The following is a 24,491-nucleotide window of genomic DNA, read 5'->3' as shown; positions in this document are numbered from 1 at the left end:
TGTATAACTGAATTTGTCTCGTCCGTTGCTGTATTCCACATGGCTTAGATTATTATTATTATTAGTTATATTATTAATGGGAAAGTGCTCAGCCCATATGATTCATTAATAAGCACCTGGGGTAGAGTTGGTTTGTTTGATCTGAGGAGGGCAGCACTAAGACCTCAGATCAAGAGCTCTTCAAAAGTACGAAGGCGCCGCTCCTTCCATTGAATGGGATAACAAGGCTTGCTTAAAGAACAAAAAGGCACAATATAGTGACTGGAACAATACACAGATAACTAGCACATAGGAGAGAGGAGCTTACGACGACGTTTCGGTCCGACTTGGAGCATTTACAGTCACACGGTGTGACTTTGTAAATGGTCCAGGTCGGACTGAAGCGTCATCGTAAGCTCCTCTCTCCTATGTACGGGTTATTTGTAGAAGGCTTGCTTACTTTTTGTCTGGGATAACAAGAAATCCAGTGTTGAGGATGTAAACCTCATTTTCTGCACGTTTCCTCTATGCTTACTAAGAGTATTCTGTCTACTTCAGAGTAGGTTATATGGGCCTTCAAAAACGTGTTTAATGCTCTATGGTCGGGTCAGGGCCCCTCGATGGTCGGACCGAGGCCCTCGATGATCGGGTCAGGGTTCTCGTAGATGAGAGCAATGTGGCGGTTGCTCAGCACTAGGTAACGTTCAGATCTGAACGTCTAACACTGGCAGTGTGAGAATGGGTTCGAGTATACAAGAAGTATTGTGGAGAAATTTTCTGCAACCCCTAGGGGAGATCGACGCCCTCTGGGGGGTGGAGAAAATTTTTCCACAGGTGTTTAGGTGGCTCCGCTAAATGACTATTATCTTTACTGAATGTTACTTAACTGTTCTTTGTTATAAGAATTCATTATGTTCTTCACTATATCCTCTGTTATAGTCATTTCCAATATTCTTCGCTAACGACCTGTACGAGTCATTCAGCACAGGGAGCAGCGGAGGCTCGCTGCTCGGTCCAGTAAGCACGAGAGACACGTGTACTCGACTAGTTTTAATGAAGTCAACAAATAGGTTGGAGCTTCTGCATTCTCTCTAATGTTTCTGCCACTTGTTGGAACTCTCACGAAAGTCGAGGTAATTGAGGTTCGTTTTCCATATACGCGTAGTTAATAGGTAGGGTAATACAAGGATCCCGTAGTAAAGCAAGCTTTTATTGCGCAATGCTTCGCTCATCTCGGAGCTAAACGTTGCAGGTCAGTAACTTTGTATAACCCTTCTTGTAGGCATTTTGCCTTCCAGCCTTCAGGTTAGGTTAGTGTATTTTGAGTTGCTCTTTGATGAACCTGGCTGCAGCTTGTAGACAGGCAGCCACCCTCACTTAAGTTCGCACTATCTGACAGACTACCTCCATGCTTCTGTTTAATTTCAGGTATCATGTAAGCTTGCTAGGGAGTTGTGGTCCATTACTGAGGCGTAGTAGTAGCTTTTTGATGTGGTGGTGACTTCTCTGTTTGTGGTGGTGGCTTCTTAGTATGTGGTGGTAGCTTTTTAACCTGGTGGTGGCGGCTTCATAGTGTGTGGTGGTAGGTTGTTGAGGTGTTTGGGTGACTTTTTTTTTATGTGAGGCTTGGGATGACCTGGGATCACGCAGGAGGGTCACATATTACAGTGAAGAGAGGAGGGTGTGTGTTGTGGGCGCGGAGAAGGCACATGCCAGATAGCAGTGGAGCTATTTGAGTCTAAGGGGGTGTTGGTTGGCACGGGGCACCAGTGGCACCGTGACACTGCCTGGGGCCACACCGTACCACTGTGACTGTAGGGGGACACCACGTAGCTACCTTCACTGGCCCCCTCTCCCCATCCTTTCGTGGTCACCATCCTGAGTGTCATGTGTGTGTAATTAGTGGTGTCAGTGTGTATCAAGACTCGAGGTGTCATGGAGCGTCGGGACTCTGACAGTGAGGTGGAGGGGGAGTCCTTCTCTGAGTGTTACACCGATCTGCCGTCCGATGATAGCACTTCCTCGCCAGGCCAGCACCGCCAGTCGCTGGCTTCGGAAGTGCACGCTGGACTCCCCAAGTCGCCTGGACCGCAACACCTGCTGCGTCCCAAGTCACCACACGGCAGGGAATTTCTACGTAGGTCAGGTTCCAAGCGGCAGGCACCTCAGCCACCCAGCAGACCTCCTCTCAGCACCACACCTGTACCTACGATACCCATGCTCATCAACTCTCCGGTGTCCAGTACCTTAGTCGTACCCAGTAGCTCAGGCGCACCCAGCAACTCAGGCGTACCCAGCAACTCAGGCGTACCCAGCAACTCAGGCGTACCCAGCAACTCAGGCGTACCCAGCAATTCGACCGCAACCAGCAGCACTCCTGCACCTACTACTATATCCGTACCCAGCCACTCGGCCGTATCTACTACCATACCCGAGGCCAGCGAGCCACCCGGCTCCATCAAGAGTGCTCACCTACAGATAACCTCAGTGTCAGAGCCAAGACAGTCAGTGCCACACCAGCCTCCAGAACACACTCACCGCATCGTCACTCAGTCAGTGCAACCTGCCAGTTCCCAGGCCTTCCATGGTGCCGCAACTGTCTCCACCCCTCACACCTTAACCCACACTCGCCCCATGTCTCCCTCTCGCCCCATGTCTCTACCTCGCTTCATGTCTCCATCTCGCCCCATATCTCCACCTCGCCCCATATCTCCACCTCGCCCCATATCTCCACCTCGCCCCATGTCTCCACCTTGCCCCATGCCCCCACGGTTGCCGACAGGCGTGGAGAAGGTAGCACCCCAAACGCCCATACGATCAGAGTCCTCACAATCTACGACAAGAAACTTCAACAACCTTGTTATTAGACTTATAGATGACGAATCCGACTCTGATACTTACCAGTCCGAATCATTCGATGAGCACATTGTGTTTCAGAATATTCCTACCCCCGGGAGACCTCAGGTCACTGGAGGTCATCAGGTGAACCATGCAGTGACCCCTTCACCCCACCAGGTCATGACCTCTCCATCACCTGTAATAATGACTTCAACGCTCGTAACTCCGCAGTTACAACTGCTAACTTCTCCCGCACAGGTCACAACTGCCTCTACACAGAATCTTACACCTCGGACACTAGCTGTAGTTAATAATCCCAAGCAGAAAGTCAGAGCGGATCTCGTCGAAAATAAAGACATTGTGTATGATAACGATTTCGATTTTTCCGAGAGTTTCGACGAGTCTCCCAACGCGTCGTGTGTGGAGAACGAATCTGAGATGTTCCAGGGTGGAAACCAACATGTTTTGACTCGGGGTCGAGCTAAGGCACTCATGCACTCGGCGTCTGACCCGGGAGTATCACGACCGCGGTGGCAGCACCTTCAGCAGCACCCGCGAGCCCCGGGTCTTGCTGTGCCTCCGCCGCTTGATCAGCTCAGCGAAGAAGAGGCAGAAGACACGGACTATAACAGCTACCAGGATATTCCGCGAGGCAGATTACAGCGGACAGACTCCTTGGTGACTGTGGCGCACCTGTACGAGGACCTGCTGGTGTCTACCCGTTTCAGGTTACGCGTGACCCTCACCAACTTGACGGTAGTGGTGGTGGCAGCGGCACTAGTCGTCCCCAATACATCCACCATTCTCTACACTGCATTCAGGTACTCCAGCACAACGTAACACTAACCACGACTGTTCCAGTAATACATGGCACTAACTACAACTGTTCCAGTACATGACACCACAACTGTTCCAGTACTACATGACACTAACCACAACTGTTCCAGTATTACACGACACCAACCACAACTGTTCCAGTACTACATGACACTAACCACATCCAAAGCTAATTTATTACTACGTAACACTAACCACAATTTCAGCTAACACTTCTGCAAACGGCTAATTCTTGAGCACTAACTACGGCTGTGTGACGTACCAGCGTGTGTGTACTAAAAGCAATGATTCGGTGTTTACAGTAAATGTTATGTTTATGTCATGGAATGTGTTGTGTACATAACAAGTTTGGTGGTTGTTTATGTTGTTGATCCTTTTGCGTGTATATGTATTGGTATGTTCTGACTGTTGGGAATAAGACGCATTCACGATCAAGACATAAACTGAAGGAGACGTTTCTCTTCTCGTGGCTTTTTTGGTTTTAAAAGACCACTAGTGGCGAAACTTCTCCTTCAATAAATATCTTGATTGTGCATGTGTGTCTTATGTTTGAAGGTAAATTTATAAGCTGGTGGGTATGACTAGTGTTAGCATGTTAACTGGTGGAATTGACCTGACATGCCTCCGATGTCTTACTGTTAACACAACCTTCAAGGGGAGAGGGGGTGACAAGATGCTGAAAAAGAGCTCTTGATTTACGGAATTGGAGCTACCATATTCGGATCAAACATCATCCGTTTCCATGGTGCTGTATGACCCAAGGGGCTTGGCTCTTCCCATAATACTACTACTAATAATAATAATAACAACGGGTGACTACTTACTGTATATGATCACATGTGTATTTGCAGGTTCAGCTTATCAACTGACATTATAGAAAAGTAGTAGCAAATGTAATTTTAATCGATTTTTTTTCAGAAACTGTACTTAATACTAATGTGGTCATTGCTGTGCCTGTGTTCTGATTATAGCAGATTGTGTTCGTTTGTGCGGAAACTAGAATAAGAATAGTGAATTAGCAAGTGACGGAGCCTAGAATAATAATGAATTAGCCAGGCGTATTAGACGCATCTCACGTACAAAGGTGGGTTATTTTGGAACTGAATCCCAGAATTCAGTCCACCGCTACACTTGGCACAAAGCTCCTCTTTCTTGATTTTTTATGTATATACGTGTGTGTGTGTGTATGTATAAATGTTTGTTGTTTTGCGCATACGCGTGTTCGTGCATTGATAGTCTCAGCTACTAACCTTGCTGGTTTCTGCCATTGTCAAACCTTATCTTGAAACGGTGTATAAATTTTTCCTTCTATTTCCACCCTAAGACTAAAGTACGGTTCACTCCCCACCACTACTCCCAGTACAGTTGATAACTTTAACATGGTGAGATTCTTATTGGAATACTTATTAATATCTCTGTGCTTACCCGTGTCTTCATTTCCACTCACGGAATTCCTTGTCAGTTGTTCTCACCTTTGTATGTATGTAGTTACCTATTTATTCCTGCGAGTTTGAACTCTGTACCTGATCCCTGCTTCTCAATCTGCTGTGGACTGTTGTATTCAGTTACTAATGTGGATGTGTGTTGAATGGGTTTTCACATACAGGGTGGGTCACAATGTCTTGTTGCTCTGGCAGAAATGTGAACTGTGTCTACAGTAAACATGTTATTTTTTTTCTTCGTGTTACGTGAACGTGTCCATTAATGATACAGGTAATAAACCATTGAACAACGGATTGATGTCAATGTCTGGATCCACGAGCGTCCACAATCAGGGAAAACCTTGGAAGAAGTGTGCCACGGTTTCCAGACGTGATTCTGTCAGGAAGCTTCCCTGAAAGCGCGACACTGACGACAATCAGTTGTTTAGGGATTTAATTGCTTGTTTCAATCATGAGTACGTTTACTTGGAAAAGGTAAACTAATACTGCCGACATAGGTGCTACAATAACAAGACGTTGTGGCTACCGTAGAAGAGCTTATTATGACATTTATCTATACTTGTGTATTTCTTGATCGTTCTTATAATATTTCTCTCACTATTTCATCTTGTCACGGCAAGCTGCAAGGACAAGGGCGCGAGCCTTCGTCTCCAGAAAGTACAGACACTACAGGAACTCTAGTGACGGGAAGACAAAAAAAAAAGTGTAGGGAGCCTAGTAAACCCTTCATACTGATTTTCTCTACTGCACTTGTCTAATGTATAATGTACCTGTTATTTTTTTTTTTTTTTTCAAAATCATGGCCACCGTGAAGCGGTCTAGGACTACGTCGCAAAAATCACACAAGAAATATAATAAGACCCATTAAGAAATACACAAGTATAGATGAATTGATATATGTTATGCCGTTTTTGTGCTGAAGCCTACAGTTAAGCCCTTTGGGTAGCCTCGAGCTTGAGTGCCTCACAAAACACAGTTCAGAGGATAAAAGACTTCATTGCCTGAGAATGGCAGTACAGTGAGGACGAATTGATACAATGCAGCTTCCAAGGTAATTTTTCTTAGCAGCTGTGAAGAAGGTAGGAAGGTAATTGCTTGTGTCTGAGTGAACGATCGTTATATTTACGTGAAGGTAACCACTGTGTAGGTCAGGCTATATTGAGCACTACTGTTGCTGGCCATTATGTTCCTTCACAAGGGGGAATTAATGCTATTGAAGGTCTTTTGATATAAATTTGAACTGATCTCCACCTTATTGGAGCAAACCTGTTTAGTTCTCATTTCCCCAATGCTGTTTGACCCTTAGGAGTTTTAATGCCTCTCCATAAATGTAATAATGGTGGACATTAATAATACACATGGTCAGATCATGCCCCCCTCCCCTCGTCTCAATAGTTAAAGCGTGTGGTTTTTCAACGAATTCGCCAATGCCCTCCGATGCACTGCCTGTCGCTATTTGCCCTTTTGTATAATTTGCATTTTTTACGGTTAAATAAATTTAAGACAGTTTAGGTTCCAGCAACCTAGCATAACCTAAAATGGTATTTAAATATTTTCCCTATTACAAGAACTTATCTTTTTTACACATCTCTGCATCTTGCGCAGGAAAAGCAGCGAAAAGAGTTAAAAAACAAACGCACGTAAACACAGTAAAATATAAACGATGCATGTATATTTAAAGGAAGGGGGGGGGGTTAGACCCAGCAGGCGTATTGTGGTCATTGGTACGTTAATAGGTAATTGGTATGTATTAGCCCTTCTCGAACCACCACTAATAATCGTGTAGATATGAACGTTTCTTGATTATGGTCAGCTACTTCGTTGCTGTAAGTTTATGTAACCTAACCTAGCTAAACTTTATTAATAAATTTGTAAGATTACAGGAAGTTTGAGGAATTGGCATTAGGCCCTTTGTACGAAACTGAACTTAGTAAAATGAGGATAAGTTGCGAGTGGTTGGGTCCACGTAGGGCCTGGCTGCTAGCCAACCACCACTAGCCTGTCGTATTACATGCACATACAATCATAATCACATTTACTCTGCAGGCGCTCTCATGCCCCCGTCATTCACTCTACCACAAGTTTTCAACCAAGCATTGATAGTCCAAATAATTTAGACAGTATTAGCTGTTTACGAATCATTATACCCTTATAAATCCGAAGAAAAATCTAAAATTTAAATATATCATCTTGTTATATAATTGGTTATTACGGAAATATGAGGTGCGTGTATAATTCAGCAGTGTAACAAGTGTAGCAGTGTGATGTCTTCATCCACGATACTCCAAATTCAGTATGCCACGTGTTTAATACCTCAACCATTGTATTTCTACTCCAAGATTACAAGTTTGCTGCCTTATCAGGGCTCGTTTTTTTTTCACTCGTGTGACATTCGCTGCAGCTTTTATCAATGTAGTTGGTTGCCCTTCTGTTTGGGTCTTCATTTTTTGGCAGCATTAAATGCGAACACGCACCTAAACACAACAGTTAAAAGTTCACAATCTATTCTGTTCATGAGAAAGATAATGTAGCCAAACTTTGGCACACTTTAGATTCTTTAGTCAGATATGTTGCGTTTTATTTATACGTTCATTAGACTGTTTTAAGCAAAACTAATTTCTTATACACAAGTCGTATTACAAGCAGCGCCACCAACATGATTTACAACTGATGAAATGGACACTTATTCAACACTTGGGTATTTTTATTGTGGAAACGTTTCGCCAACCAGTAGCTTCCTCAACCTATAGCTTCTCCAAACCAGTTATCTACAGGATTTGTAACTGTTGAATGTATTTACTTATATTAAAATTACATTAATATGAACAAAATTAATATAAGCTGCACGTATTTATTGTTCAGGTGCATGTTTCATGTTGTCTAGTTAACTAACACCTTGATTAATAGCATTATGAATTCGTTTAAACAATTTTCATATGATTTTGCGTAATAATTTTTGTAACATTTCATTTATTTTACGCTTATATCTACGAAATAGTTTAGCATTTACATTAATATGTATATTTAATCCTTCATGTTTTGCCTGGGGTCACCGTGCTTCAACTTTTGCTTCTTTTGCAGATTAGTGTTTGGGACTCTGTTCCCAGCCTACTACTCCTACAAGGCAGTCAAGACTAAAAACGTTAAAGAATACGTAAGTACCATAGTTGTGTGTGCTTATTTTAATCTAATACAGTATGAGAGTATTTGTATTTGGGTACTCCTCTTTGTGCCAGTGGTGGTGGTTCTTGTTGGATAGTTTCAACCTGTGTATGGTTTGATTGTATTAGTTTTGTATTGCCAAGAGCGCTGTGATCTCACAAGTCAAAGCTCTTTGTATATCTCATAACAAATAATCCTACCATAGTAGTATGTCTCAAGGGTAACCATGGGTGACAGTTGATTTCTTATATACATTTATAATCGCTCTGGAATTGGAATTATGAATATTTAAAACAATATATTTTTAACTAGAACTTGAATAAGTTTATGTGTAGAAAGATGTAAATGTTAAAGTTTATACTGATGAACTAAACTAAAATCTGAGTAGTGAAAGATATGGTTATTACATAAGAGCTACAAGTGGCTGGGTTCATGTTATTGTTTACGTAATGTATTCTACTGCCTCACACCAGATGATTGACAAGTGTGAAGATTTTGCAGCTGAACATGACACCATTTACCACACAGTCAAGACAAAGGGATAAGTAAACAAGTCCTTCACTCACGACACTCAACATGTCTGAGTCACAAAACCAGCAGTGACAGGATAAATAACCTCACTGTTGAACCGTCAGATAACTGCAGAAACCTTGAAATAATTTCACTGTTGAGTTACAAGATAACTGCACTAATGAAGATGAGGTGACTTCACTGTTAAATCATAATATAAACTTACTGTTAAACAATAGATAACTTCATTGTTGAACCATGGGACGACTTCACTTGAATCATAAAATGACATCACAGTTGAACCAAGTTGGACCGAAACTTCGTCATAAGTTTATCTCCTAAGTTCGGATTATTTGTGCATTATTCTAGTTGTATTGTGCCTTTTTATTCTTTCATCACAAGATAACTTCTAATGTGAACCACAAAATAACCTCACTGTTAAGCCACAAGATAACTTCACTTGTTGAACCACAAATAACCTTTGTTGAACCACAAATAACCTCATTGTTGAACCACCAATAACCACAGTTGAACCATAAGATTAGCTTCACTATGGAATCACAAGATGACCTCATTGTATACCGTAATAAATGTCGTATAATTATCATAGGCACTTTATATTGCATTTTCATTGATCAGCAGTATGTGTGAGTGGTGCGTCTGTTCAAGATTAAATGTTTCCTCCAGCTGATGTTATACATGCTTTGATCGTGTTGATAACTTTTTTGTGTTTATTTTTGGTTACATACATATTTTTATACGTTTATGTAGCCTAACTTGTACAAGCACTGGTATGTTAATACAGGCAGATTGTAGGATTGATAAAACCACTGGTAGAGAAGCCTCTCCTTCAATCAATATCTTTATGTGTAGGCATCTTATTCCCGTAACCTAGCCTAATTTAAAATAAATGTGATTTATAAGTTTACTGAAAATATTCAAAACTTAACACAGGAAATTGCACAAGAAAATGAACGAAGCAAAATGAGGATAGGCTGGTTAATCAGGGGTCTAATATTGATCACTTCATTGACTCCGTTATTCCTATTGCTCCTTGAGTTTGTTGTCGTTCTTGATGTCCTCTCTCGTAGGTGTAGAGGAAAGTCAAATCATTTGTGTTTTTTGGCGGTGGTTATCTGGACTATGGAGTGTTGTGATGAAGGTTGATGAGTGTGTAAAAAGTGATAGAGAAGGGAGAGTGGTGATGGCTGTTTGTGCAGTGTGATGGTGGTGGATGGAGGGTTGTGGTGGAGGGTAGTGGTGGCGGGTAGTGGTGGCTGTTTTATTAAGAAAAGTGAGTGCTTCAGCAATGTGTGCCGCTACCCTAGGGTATGATCAGGCTTCACTGCCATATTCCATCACACAGAATGGGTTTCCTGCATCAAGTGATGAAATGTTAACATGAACAAAGACACTTCAACAAGGCGTTGAGAATATCACCAACCATTCCACGACTCTTCAGCTTCAAAGGTTTCGTTCCAACAGAGCCAAAATTATTATTACCTGGGAATTATCTCTTGTAATGGCCTATCCCATACACATTAGGGAAGAGGAATTTGAGAATATCATTATCAGCGGTAGAACCATCACAAGGAAAAAAATATAATAGATGCATATGAACACCTGCGTATCCATGGACACCATCAATTGTAAAACACGTACACAGGTGCATGCGAAATCTCTGGTGGTGTAGACTAAGAGGTTTGAGAGTTGATACTGGGTATACTTTATAGCGAGGAGGAATGATGTACTAATCTTAGCGTTTCATCTCTGGATCATCACCCCTCAAGGAAGGTTCCTTGATGTTGGTGAGGGGCTCTTGTTTTAGGGAATTGGATCTGTGCTCTAGTTCCCCGAATTAAGCCTGAATGCCTTCCACATCCCCCCCCCCCCCAGGCGCTGTATAATCCTCCGGGTTTAGCGCTTCCCCTCTATTATAATAAATAATCTGGATCACCATCACTTTCGACAGTTGTCTGCATGCCAGAGGTGGTAATCAGACCTCGAGCTTCCCCAGTGTTTAACCCAGCCTCTAAACCACTGGAACCCAGCTTTTAGCTGGAGTTTTGAGAAGAGCTTCACCATTGTTGAACATAGGAACGAAAGCACCACAATGCATTTTTTTTTTTTTTTACAGAGGGTTTAACAAGAAAGGATTCCTAACTTTATTTACAGGCTAAGAGCTGTTGCATCAGCTCATTTAAAAGCCGTTTTATTACGAGACATACAAATAGGGAACAGGATGAAGTTGGAATCATCTGTGGGCTAGCATTTGATCAACTGACTTTATTTCGTTGATATGCATTACGAACATGCTCCAGACTCGAGTCATCCTAGGAATAAGTGATCTCAGATATAGCGATGTTCTGGAGAAGGGTAGTCAGAGTGAAGTTGCTGCTTGATGCTCGTCTTGTGTAAAAGCTCATTTCTCGCTGGTAACCATTCACTGTATTACGCTTGTATAAAAAGACAATAGATATTAGGGTTTGATGAGACCTACTGTACCCCAGGGTCATAGGGTTATTGCCACCCAGAATACTGAACAGTAGTAATCCGTGCCCCAGTCATATTTCCAGAATCAGAGCTCCAGCTTCAGTACCCGTACTTTCCAGGTAAATAAGATACATGTGCAACACTTTGGCCTCTTTATTTGTCGAAAAGATCGGAAAATAAACGGTACCTCCGTTTTCGCGCCATCAACAACTTGGTCTCCACTTTCCGGGTCATTGTACGACTTAAGAGCATTGAACTACCCTCTCTGTACAGTACGTGCCTCTTTGTGATTGTTCTTCGTGTTCAATGTTTCTAGCACAGTGCAACGGACAAGTGTAGTAGTAGTAGTAGCAGCAGCAGCAGCAGCAGCAGCAGCAACAACAAACACAGCAAGAGGTATTCTTGAGCTTCCCCAGCGCGCTCGGGCTTAATGCCCAAGGCTGGGGTGTGACTCCAAAAGGATCCTGTAGTGCTTGCTGCCTTTGCGCCTCAAGACATCGTCTGCTGCTATGCAGCTGCCACACTATTCGAGCCGAGAGTGGGAGGGGTTTGTGGCAGCCCAAGGTGCCTAGCTTCTCCCTCCGATCTCCGTGGGGGTGGGGAATGGGGCTAGGCCTGGGGGCAGCTGGTCCCAGAAGACGAAGAGGTTTTTGTACTTCCTCCGGGCCGGGCGATTATACCGGCAAATCTACAACACAGCAGAATGTTTCTAACACTGTATAATGTATTTTAACGTCTTCACTGTTTTTAAAAATGTATGTTAATATTTATTTAGATATCTGGATGTCTTCCACATTTGTGAGTTAAAAAATCTCCCAGTTCTGTCTTGACTTAATTCTTTTTCTTTTATTTGCCACTGTTTCTCCTACTCTGTTCAGTCTGGTATCTTTATTTTGCTAACCTCGAGTCTGTTAGATCATCTCTTCCGTGTCGTCAACATCCTCCTGGCTCCTCTCTTAGTTTGCTGAAACTTGGTTGCATTGATTTATTATATTATAATGGTTACTAGGTTGACTTGAGACACAGACAGACACACACAGACACACACAAATAGACACACACACACAGACACACACACACAGACACACACACAGACACACACACACAGACACACACACAGACACACACACAGACACACAGACACAGACACACAGACACAGACACACACACACAGACACACACCATTACCACCACTACCACCACCACCACCACCACTACCACCACCACCACCACCACCACACTACCACTATCACCACCATTACCACCATTACCACCACCACACTACCACTATGCACATACAACAGGCCTAGTGTCTAATCGACATGTGCCTAGGACCAAATGGTAACTAACACAGACACACACTCACAGACACACACACACAGACACACACACACAGACACACACACACATGAAGATTGGGGAAAGGCAAAGAAGACCGCAGACACAATATAGTTTAGATGGCCAAAGTTTGCAAACCTCACTCAAGGAAAAAGATCTGGGGGTGAGTATAACACCAAGCATATCTCCTGAGGCGCACATCAATCAGATAACTGCTGCAGCATACGGGCGCCTGGCAAACCTACGGATAGCGTTCCGATACCTCAGTAAGGAATCGTTCAAGACTCTGTATACCATTTACGTCAGGCCCATACTGGAGTATGCAGCACCAGTTTGGAATCCACACCTAGTCAAGCACGTCAAGAAATTAGAGAAAGTGCAAAGGTTTGCAACAAGACTAGTCCCAGAGCTACGGGGATTGTCCTACGAAGAAAGGTTGAGGGAAATCGGCCTGATGACACTGGAGGCCAGGAGGGTCAGGGGAGACATGATAACGACATATAAAATACTGCACGGAATAGACGAGGTGGACAAAGACGGGATGTTCCAGAGATGGGACACAGACACAAGAGGTCACAATTGGAAGTTGAAGACTCAGATGAATCAAAGGGATGTTAGGAAGTATTTCTTCAGTCATAGAGTAGTCAAGCCGTGGAATGGCCTAGAAAGTGAAGTAGTGGAGGCGGGAACCATACATAGTTTTAAGGTGAGGTATGATAAAGCTCATGGAGCAGGGAGAGAGAGGACCTAGTAGCAATCAGCGAAGAGGCGGGGCCAGGAGCTATGACTCGACCCCTGCAACCACAAATAGGTGAGTACAGACACACACACACACTGACCCACACATTCAGGAACCATACATAGTTTTAAGAAGAGGTATGACAAAGCTCAGGAAGCAGAGAGAGAGAGGACCCAGTAGCGATCAGTGAAGAGGCAGGGCCAGGAGCTGAGTCTCGACCCCTGCAACCACAATTAGGTGAGTACACTCTCTCTCTCTCTCTCTCTCACACACACACACATTTTTTTCTTCGCCTGTACTGGGATAGGGATATATTGCACTGTATACATTTTCTTCTTTTCACCTTCACTGCCATTTAGAAGCACATTGGTATAATAATAATAATAATATCTTGATTTCTACAAGTACATGGTATACAGACCTAGCTGACATGAATGACATGCTTCTATGTAGAAAGCCCCTTGTTATGCAGAGCATTTCTGGCAAATTAGGTCAGTTTTGTCCCAGGATGCAACCCACACCAGTCGACTAACACCCATGTACCCATTTTACTGATGGGGAACATAGACAACCGGTGTAAGGAAACTAGCCCAATGTTTCCACCCTCGCTGGGAATCGAACCCAGACACTCGCTTTGTGAAGCAAGAACTTTGGCCACTAGGCCACGGGGCACCCTGGTTTATGTCTCGCTGTGGTAATGTAACTGTATTAGTAGTTTTGTGTGTGTGTGAGAGAGAGAGAGGACGGGGGCAGATGTAGCAATTACGTGTATATTAAATAAGAAGTGGGTGATGTAGGACGCTCCTTGCTGCACCTACTCCTCTACCCACCTCCACCATACCCCCTGCCACCCACCATCACTACCCTACCCCCTGCCACCAACCTTCACCAGTTCCTAACTTATATGGTCTTTTTTAATGGAGATTGTGGTGGATTGAGTTGAGATTGTTTCACAGTGATTGTAAATGACGAATCAGTAAAAAATTACTTTGTCCGTTGTTTCCAAATCAGTTTACCTAGCGAATTTTATCCTGAACAGTATTTCCAATGTTTGTTAAATTGAGAGTTTTCTGTATTTTACAAGGTTTCCAGAACTACAGTACTGTACTGTATAACTATTCAGATACACTGTGAAGTGCACATTTACCAAAACTTTCTTGAAAATTTCAAGTTGAATTTGTGTGGGTATTTTACTCAAGCAAGCTGCCAATATGCCACAAATTTTCTTTTGTAGGCTTTTAAGTGTGATTGGGATAAGCAAAGTGAGGTAAGATTGGTAGGCCAGAGTAGGTAAAACTGTTGCAGTCATTTTAACGCATTTTCCTTGATCCAAGGAATATTAGCTATCCCTCTCCTTGGATCAGTTTTTATTTTTGATTCCAAAGCATTGTATAATCCTTAAGGTTTTAGCACTTTGCAATGCATTCAGTGGGGTGTAATAATAATACTGCAGTGTTATCTGAAAATACTTTGTATTTGAGTCAATAATGGTGTTCCTCATTCAACAGGTAAAATGGATGATGTACTGGATTGTGTTTGCCTTCTTCACATGTTTCGAAACACTAACCGATCTCTTCTTAAGTTTCTGGTTTCCTTTCTATTACGAGGTATGTTACTATGATTGCCTATATGAATGCTTAAAATACGTACTGTCAGTATTGCTTAAATAATTATCATATTTTTCTGGAATTGCTGTATGCACTCAATAAGTTCATTCAGTAGAAATTATTGTCCAGTTATTGATTTATTTTACTTCTCTCTTTTTAGATTATTGCCTCTGTTTACTATAGTGTTCCCTTTTATAGAGTTGAGTTTTAAGATACATCTTTTAATTTCTTGTTTTAATTCAGTGTAGTATTGATATATTTGTTCAATATGGTAATTGTAAGGGATTGATAAAACTTTCTCCAATGGGAATTTGTCTAGCAAAATAAGTATTGTACCCACAGCTGAAGATCTTGGTTGTGCTGTGGCTCTTGTCTCCAGCCACCCGGGGCTCATCCATTTTGTACCGCAAATTTGTACATCCATGGTTGACCCGTCGAGAAGATGACATTGATAACTGCATTGCTCAGGCAAAGCAGCAAGGTTACTCCACTGTTATACAGCTTGGCACCAAGGGAGTTAATTATGCTACCACGGTTTTAATGCAGACCGCAATTAAGGCAAGTCAAGGAAACCAGGCAAGTAATATACAAAATGTATAGTAGTGTTGCTTGTAAGTTGTCTTAACTCTTTTCCTGTGTTTCCTGGATGTACTGTATTTTATAACTAATTAGGTATCCCCTAATAGATGGGGCTACAATACATTGTGGTCTTGCCTTTCTTTCTCTTCACTGTTTGCCTAATTTTTTTTTTTTTTTTTCCATCTCCCTACCTTTATTTCCAGACATCTTGAGAATGCCATTTTGCATTGATTTTGAAGCTTAAAATACTTACGGATGTTTATAGAACAAAATTCTTTCTTGAAATTAGACAGTGTAACCCCCAGGTGACTATTTTGAAAACAATTTGTGTTTATTAGATGTTCCTAGAAAGGGGATGCATTACCTAATGTTTTTATTTTTGCCAGATAGGAAATATAATTCAAGAATTCCTCTTGGAATTGGCCTCACATGTTTAAGAACCATGTATATTAGTAAGAAAAACGTTTATATTGCTGTTAGGTATTGTATCTCCCTGTTTGCCAATTATAGAATAATATTTTAGGAATATCAGCTTACTCTGGGGCATACATGTAATGGCAAGTCTAAACCAAGCTCACTACACCTATAATCTAACATCACATGATGCTCTGATAACCTCAAGTTGGCATTTGGTATATAATAGAGTTCTTTCAACACACCGGCCACATTCTGCCAAAGCAGGGTGACCCAGAAAGAAAAAGTTTCTCTATTTAACATTAGTAATGTATACAGGAGAAGGGGTTACTAGCCCCTTGTTCCTGACATGTTAGTTGCCTCTTACAACACACACAGATTCAATAGAGTTGTTACTTTTAATACAATAACTCATAAATGCTGAAAGATAATCATGCGGGTAAATAAATATGCAATCAATTCCAGCATATACCATATAAAGCAGAATGTCTCAATAATATTCTCTGACCACTTTATGCAAACTAATATCAAAATTAAAAAGGCTATTGAGGTCCATTATGGTACATAGTTGATTAAACATTTAAACTATGGGAATGCCTTAAAGTACTTGTAGTGTACTCTTTCAACTGTACAAGTTTGAGATACCTAATAATATATATGGAAAATACTTGAGGGTTAGGTTCCTGACTAAACTGCTATAAAAATGTATTGGGATGAGAAAATTGCTGAGGTGTAGAATAAGCCTAAAAGAAAAGAAAGCACGGGTACCAAAATTACTGGGGTATTTGGAAAGCTGTATGTCAGCATCATCTGGTGTTTTTCAACTTGCTACCAGCAGATATTGTTTAAGAAATGTTGCCTAACATAAAATTCAGGAGTTATGTGAAAGAAGATATTTCCATCTAAACCCATGCTGGTTCTCTCTTTGGTCTCTCTGTGTGTTCACATGTTCTCTTGTCTTTTTTTAGTATCTTAGCCAGTATGCTAGTCAGTAGTTACTTTTGTAATTCTTTTGTGAGATATGCTGGGATAGGAGACCAGATATATCTTAAACTATATCTACTTACTATATCTTGACATTTTAAGTTGAGTAATGTAGAAATTTTCTTCTTTAGTATTATGGGTTTTAATGTTAAAATTTTATTCACAGGTGTTACAATTTTATAGAAAGGTGAGGAGTTATTATATTGATATTTTTATGATTATTGCACAATATTATTATTGTCATTGTTATTAATATATTGATAATAAACATGTGTAGTTGCTTAAATACTTCAGATTGCAAGAACTGCTGATCTGTCTTATTTACACAATGCATAGAATGGTAAAAGTTCACAATTAAACAGAGTGAACTTTAATACAAATGAACAACAGCTAATGGTGGATAATTAATTGGATTTTCTGGTTTAATACTATTTAAAATGGAGAGAATATTTCAAGAAACACATTTTGCTTTTTGTTAGAACAGATTAATCAGTTGTTTATATAGCAATTATTATGTAAAATTAATATTTGCACATCTTAATGGTCTGTCACACCAAGGGACTGTTCATCATGATGTACTATTTTTTGTTTCTTTGGTCTTAACTTTGCTTATTTTTCATCTCTTGATTTATCTGATTTACCAATTAAATAAATTTTTTGCTTATTTTTAAAATTACATATTGAGGAAACTGTGTGTAATCAGAGTTTAAGAATTTTTTTCGTTTTCCCAAGTCTTGTATGATAGCCAAAGAGTGAAAAGGTTCTTGTTCCATTAACTCCCTTCCATTTTCCTCATCCCATATTTATGTGTGAATGAAGTTTCAGCATCCTTTTTTTTTCTTCTTCTTTTTTCTTGCATTACTTAACTGTACTTATCTGTTGCCTGCTGTTCCCTGGTGACTTAGGTGGGCAGGAAGTCTGGTTTTCTTGATGAATTTCTCTAGATGAATATTAAATAATTATCTAATACATCTGTCAGTGACTCTGGGGGTTTTGCCTCCATTGACCAGTCTCTGACCAGGCCTCCTAAATTTAAAAGGAAATTGCAGATAAGAGATATAGGAAAGACTAGCAATCCCTCAGAGTGCAAAACATTTAACAGGGTAGACTTATAAGTCAGTAAAAGAAGGCCTTGGTCAAATGGCCAAAAGATCAACTGGATAGGTTATCATATGCCTATGATTCACATCAGAAGAAAATAATTTTCCCATTTCTCATGACAGAGTTCCTCTCCCCTCACTTCCCATTCCCATTCTTATCTTTCTCACATACACGCACATCCTAATAGGAAGGAATAATAGTACTGTACTTCCTTGGGTTCCTTGGGTAGTTTTTTTTTTTCTAATACCCTGCTATTGTAGTATAGTCATAATTTTGACATTTACAGGTAGAGTGTTCCTTGGGTTTATGACTTTTTTGGAGAGAAGAAAAATTTTGTGTTGTCATAAAGCAGGGAGGTAGCCTGGATGTGAGGGTAGAGAGTCAGTTAAGCTGACCGAAGGCTACACATGGTAGAGTGGGAGAAAAGATACAATGGGTAGATACTGTAAATTGCATCTGAGAGAGAAATGCATTTGAAAGGTGAAATTTTTTTAGCACAAGCTAATGTTAGACTTGTTTTAATAAAGGAATTGACCATTGCCTCTTATTCTATATATAGTACTGTCTTACATATTTTTTTTTTGTGTAGAGAAATTTAGATCACAACTTACGGTATGATATTTATTTGTTTATGGGGTGGATCAGTGATCAAATTATCAAAAACTTCACAGAGCAAACCATGGATATTAAGACATTACAAGAGTCATTAATACTCATAAATCTGTCCAGTAGTTTAAAAATTAGTTTTTCCAAACTGAAATTTGCTATGGTACTGTACTTGGCATATTAAAAGAGGTACTAATATTACTTCAGCATTAGTAATGCCATAAATGTTTAGTGCTAGTACAGCTCTTCATCTTTATACAGAGTTAATATATGTATATTTTTTCACTTCAGTTTCTTTTATTCTTTAGCAATATTCCTTGACAATCAGACTTAGTCCTGTGCAATGTTGCAGATAGTAAGGGCAAATGCTTTAGAATGCTATGTACTGTGTACATGTAAAAATTATTATAAGCTAATTTTTTTGTAATGCTGTACTGTATTTATAATAGAGTAGGTATTTGTTTATGTGCATAAATAGTATTTAGGAAATTTTTTTTTTCCCAAGGTTCAGATGTAAGTTTGCCCTTAGTATTTGCATCTTTATTTTTTTTTCTTATTTAACCCTTAAATTACCAAAAGGTCTAAAATAAACATGCCCTCAGTGCCAGTGATTGAGATAATAATAAAAATTATATTTTTTTCCATCAACCCCAGACCCCCCTCTGACCCCCCCCTCTGACCCCCCCCTGACCCCCCCTCTGACCCCCCCCTCTGACCCTCCCTCTCCCCTCCAACCCCAACCCCCTCTAACCCCTCCCCCCCAGACCCCATTCCCAAAAATCTCCTCCCCCTCTTTTTTTTTTTTTTTTTTTTTTTTTTTTTTTTTTTTTTTAAATAGAAGTATAATGAAACAAGAATGAGTAAAATCGAAGTAGTACTTATGGAGATATGATGGTTTGAATGTAACCAGTTCCTACATTTTCTTATAGTATGTCACTTCTATTTATTATTTAGTAATATATACTAAAGAAATAACATTTTCTGGTTCCAACAATACTCTGAACACAACATTTTTTATTTATTCACACACCAATGGCCCAGACCTGTCTTCTCTGATGTAGGCCTAACTCAGCCAGTTGTGGCCATTTTAGAGGCACTAGAATTTATTCATAAATATACTTCTATGGCATTTTCCCAGTTGGTATAAATTTACATCATAGGAAGCTTAGAGGTTAAATACAATATTAGACATTTTTGAGATGTAAATTGGGATTCCCATGCTTGTTTGTGGTGCTCGTATACCATACAGTATCTTTACTATGAGTTCACTTTAATAAAAAAATTAATGTTTCTGCCCTAGGGAGGTGGTGGTATTGTGAATCAACTGCGTCGTAGTTACAGCTCTGGTGAACTAGCAGATGAAGATATGAATCGTAATGTTAAGGCTTTGCCACACATTCCCGATGACGACTATGACGATCGCAATCACTCCTCAGGTACTGCTGCCTCTCCTTCACTTACAAGGCAGAGAAGAAAGCGGCAAATGCTGCTCAACTAGACCTACACATTTAGATTTGTCGCATAATACGTACTGCATATTGCGAAACACTGCTTGAGTCCAGACTTAAAATGTGTGATTGTGATATTCATATCTGGTACAGGTCAGCCATCACTAATCCGGCAATCAGTTATACGGTTCCATCAGTAATCTGGCACTAACTTCGGCTAGCATAATTTCAAATTTCGTTATTATACTGACGCAGAAATTGTGCAAATAGTTGTAAATCCACAGCAGCAAGCCAGTGGAGGAGAAAGCAGTGATGAAAATGAGGAAGATGTAGCAGAAAGAGTCTCTATTGATAGAATAATTAAGAGTATTTTAACTTCTAACTTAACCAGTCTGTAATCCGACAAACTCACTAATCTGGCACACTACAGGTCCCATTGATGCCAGATTAGTGATGGCCGACCTGTATATTATTATTGTTACAGTAAAGGTATTATAGATTTTTAAATTTTCTCTATTTGTTCTCAATTTTTTGTATAGCAATAAGAATGTGTGTGTGTGTGTGTGTGTGTGTGTGTGTGTGTGTGTGTGTGTGTGTGTGTGTGTGTGTGTGTGTGTGTACTCACCTATTTGTACTCACCTATTTGTGGTTGCAGGGGTCGAGTCCTAGCTCCTGGCCCCGCCTCTTCACCGGTTGCTACTAGGCCCTCTCTCTCCCCGCTCCATGAGCTTTATCAAACCTCGTCTTAAAACTGTGTATGGTTCCTGCCTCCACTACGTCATTTCCTAGGCTATTCCACTGCCTTACAACTCTATGACTGAAGAAATACTTCCTACTATCTCTCTGACTCATTTGTGTCTTCAACTTCCAATTGTGGCCTCTTGTTTCTGTGTCCCCTCCCTGGAACATCCTGTCCTTGTCCACCTTGTCTATTCCACGCAGTATTTTATATGTCGTTATCATGTCTCCCCTGACCCTCCTGTCCTCCAGTGTCGTCAGGCCGATTTCCCTTAATCTTTCTTCATAGGACATTCCCCTTAGCTCTGGAACTAACCTTGTTGCAAACCTTTGTACTTTCTCTAGTTTCTTGACGTGCTTTATCAAGTGCGGGTTCCAAACAGGTGCTGCATACTCCAGTATGGGCCTGACATACACGGTGTACAGTGTCTTGAATGATTCCTTACTAAGGTATCGGAATGCTGTTCTCAGGTTTGCCAGGCGCCCATATGCTGCAGCAGTTATCTGATTGATGTGTGCTTCCGGAGACATGCTCGGTGTTATACTCACCCCAAGATCTTTCTCCTTGAGTGAGGTTTGCAGTCTTTGTCCACCTAGCCTATACTCTGTCTGCGGTCTTCTGTGCCCTTCCCCTATCTTCATGACTTTGCATTTGGCAGGATTAAATTCGAGAAGCCATTTGCTGGACCAGGTGTCCAGTCTGTCCAGGTCTCTTTGAAGTCCTGCCTGGTCCTCATCAGATTTAATTCTCCTCATTAACTTCACATCATCTGCAAACAGGGACACTTCTGAGTCTAACCCTTCCGTCATGTCGTTCACATATACCAAAAATAGCACTGGTCCTAAGACCGACCCCTGTGGGACCCCGCTCGTCACAGGTGCCCACTGTGATACATCATTACGTACCATGACTCGTTGTTGCCTCCCTGTCAGGTATTCTCTGATCCATTGCAGTGCCCTTCCTGTTATATGCGCCTGATGCTCTAGCTTCTGCACTAATCTCTTGTGAGGAACTGTGTCAAAGGCCTTCTTGCAGTCCAAGAAGATGCAATCAACCCACCCCTCTCTCTCTTGTCTTACTTCTGTTATTTTATCATAGAACTCCAGAAGGTTTGTGACACAGGATTTGCCTTCCGTGAATCCGTGCTGGTTGGCATTTATACTCCTGTTCCGTTCCAGGTGCTCCACCACTCTCCTCCTGATAATCTTCTCCATAATTTTGCATACTATACACGTCAATGACACAGGTCTATAGTTTAGTGCCTCTTTTCTGTCTCCTTTTTTGAAAATGGGAACTACATTTGCTGTCTTCCATACCTCAGGTAGTTGCCCAGTTTCCAGGGATGTGTTGAAGATTGTGGTAAGTGGTACACACAACATATCTGCTCCCTCTCTAAGGACCCATGGAGAGATGTGTGTGTATGTGTGTGTGTGTGTGTATGTGTATGTGTATGTGTATGTATGTGTGTGTGTGTGTGTGTGTGTGTGTGTGTGTGTATGTGTGTATACATAATATAATTAGCAAATTTTATGAGCTGATTTCTGTAGCGCAATAAATTCATCCATTTCAGTAGAAATTTAATTTGTTGTCACTTAGTGTATAAGTGATAGAAAATAAATAGTTGAGGTTGATCCTGCAGTTAGGTAGTTTTTTATAATTTATTTCATTATTGTTCATTATCTTTCATCTTATACATTTTATGTAAATGAATATTCAGCTACAGTGATTAAAGTACAGTAATGTAGTTTTGCCATTATGGAATTTTCTTCTGTTTTGTAGGACATTTTGTTGAAAATAAATATATATATATATAGATATAGATATATATATATAGATATATATATATATATATATATATATATATATATATATATATATATATGTATATATATATATATGTATATATATATATATATGTATATATATATATATATGTATATATATATATATATATATATATATATATATATATATATATATATATATATATATATATATATATATATATATATATATATATATATATATAAATTAATCCTTATATATTTGTTTGACTTTGAGTGCTGTAGTTTATAAATGCTATTTGTCCAAATATTAAGCTTTTATGTTTCTTTTTGTACAATACTTATATTTAAAACCTAATTCGCTCTAATATTTTCATAATTTCTCTACATTCTATATTTTCATATACTATATGTACAGTAGTCGAGCATAATGTTTATCTATATAGTGACCTCACTGATAGTTCAAAGACATCAATAAGGGATTCTTTCTATATTATGCATGTGTGATTTTATTTTAGTAATTATTTGAAACCCATTTTCATGAGGCATTGGTGTATGTGTGATGTATTGTGTTTGCTCACTTACGGCTGTTACCTTTTATTTATACATTTTAAGATCTGATGAGATATATATTTGTATTTCTCATAAATAAAGAAAGGCTTTCTGTTCTTCTTTCTTTTTCACAGGCTTTCATTTTTATTTTAATTAATTGTGGGGTTTGATCTGCAGATTGAGACTTCTTTAACTAATTATGGTGCTGGTGTTTTATCTTATAAATTAGTACAATATATTTATTCCTTCAAAGTTTGGTCAAACTTTGTTTCATAATTCTCTCTTACCTGTAATATCATATTTGTCACTTCTATACTAACTGAACTGTTTCCATTTATATATTTTGCAACAAGTACAAAACTTTATGTAAAGAAAGGGTATTAGTGAACAACATTATTATACGAATGATTAGTTTGTCTGCTAAACAAATGTTCACTTCGTTGATTTTATTTATGGTCATCATACACTTGTATTTTTCCATTTTTTTTTTATTTGAATTACTTTATTTGAGTCATTAGGTCATTCTACATTTATTTTCTTCTATCCAGCTGTTTTCCACCAAGGTAGGGTGACCCAAAGAAAGGAAACACATGCATCATCTTTCATGCAATAACCGTCTTGCCAGAAGTGCATACATCAAAATTCAAATTACCCTCTGAACTGCAAAATCACCACCCATCCTCCAGGGTGCAGGTGCTGTACTTCCTGCCACCAATTCTTGAGTCCATCTAGCTAAGTTCCCTGAATTGTTTCATAAATGTTACATTCTTGCTCAAACAGCATGTAAAATTCACATAATCAGTTGTCTTCGATTACTCCAGTCAAAGATGCTCACATTTGCTTGCTAAATGATTACCTACCATTTTAAACTTCCTTCATACTTTACCTTCCACCCTTCATAGGAGTTATCTTACACCTTCCTTTTACCCCAAATTTATATACTTTCTTGGTCAACTTACTTTGCCAATGAGAATATAATTATAGTATTTGTCAGCTGGGTTTTTAGTCTTGCAAAAAAAAAAAAAAAAAGTTTGGAGTTAGTAAAAATCTATATCCAAGACAACAGAACAAAAGTGTTTGTATTAAAGCTAATTAATATATTTCCTGGCTTCATTACAAGAGGTTTAAGTAACTGAAGTCACAAAGTTATAATAGAGCCATATACATCATTGATATGATCTCAGTTTAATTATGAAACTCGGTTCTGGTCTCTGTATTACAAAATGGACATACTGTAAATGTGCTGGAAACTATACAAAGGCACTACACTCTGGAAAGGTGTAGAAGTAGGGGTGTAACTTATTAAGGTATACAGATGTTAAGAATATTGTCAAGTAAT

At 39.8% G+C, this 24,491-nt stretch overlaps 1 protein-coding gene across 9 annotated transcripts in view; it reads left to right on the top strand.

The window, feature by feature from the left end:
* The first annotated feature begins 435 nt into the window (after nucleotides 1-435).
* The window catches only part of LOC128699988 (uncharacterized), a 51,544-nt gene continuing 27,488 nt past the window's right edge, over nucleotides 436-24,491 (top strand). For 3 of the 9 annotated variants that reach the window (XM_053792860.2, XM_053792862.2, XM_053792855.2), the window contains exons 1-5: nucleotides 437-3,638; nucleotides 8,178-8,250; nucleotides 14,847-14,945; nucleotides 15,288-15,521; nucleotides 19,930-20,065. In XM_053792860.2, coding sequence (XP_053648835.2) covers nucleotides 1,915-3,638; nucleotides 8,178-8,250; nucleotides 14,847-14,945; nucleotides 15,288-15,521; nucleotides 19,930-20,065 — 2,266 coding nt within the window. In that variant the 5' untranslated portion in view covers nucleotides 437-1,914. Of the gene's footprint in view, nucleotides 3,639-8,177; nucleotides 8,251-14,846; nucleotides 14,946-15,287; nucleotides 15,522-19,929; nucleotides 20,066-24,491 lie in introns of all 9 variants that reach the window. The other 6 variants (XM_053792861.2, XM_053792863.2, XM_070098745.1 and 3 more) reach the window with 5 other exon arrangements.

This window comes from Cherax quadricarinatus, chromosome 64 (genome assembly GCF_038502225.1).
Source record: "Cherax quadricarinatus isolate ZL_2023a chromosome 64, ASM3850222v1, whole genome shotgun sequence".
NCBI lineage: Eukaryota > Metazoa > Arthropoda > Malacostraca > Decapoda > Parastacidae > Cherax > Cherax quadricarinatus.
The sequence above is the reverse complement of the archived record's forward strand: the minus strand, read 5'-3'. Positions and strand labels throughout refer to the sequence as shown.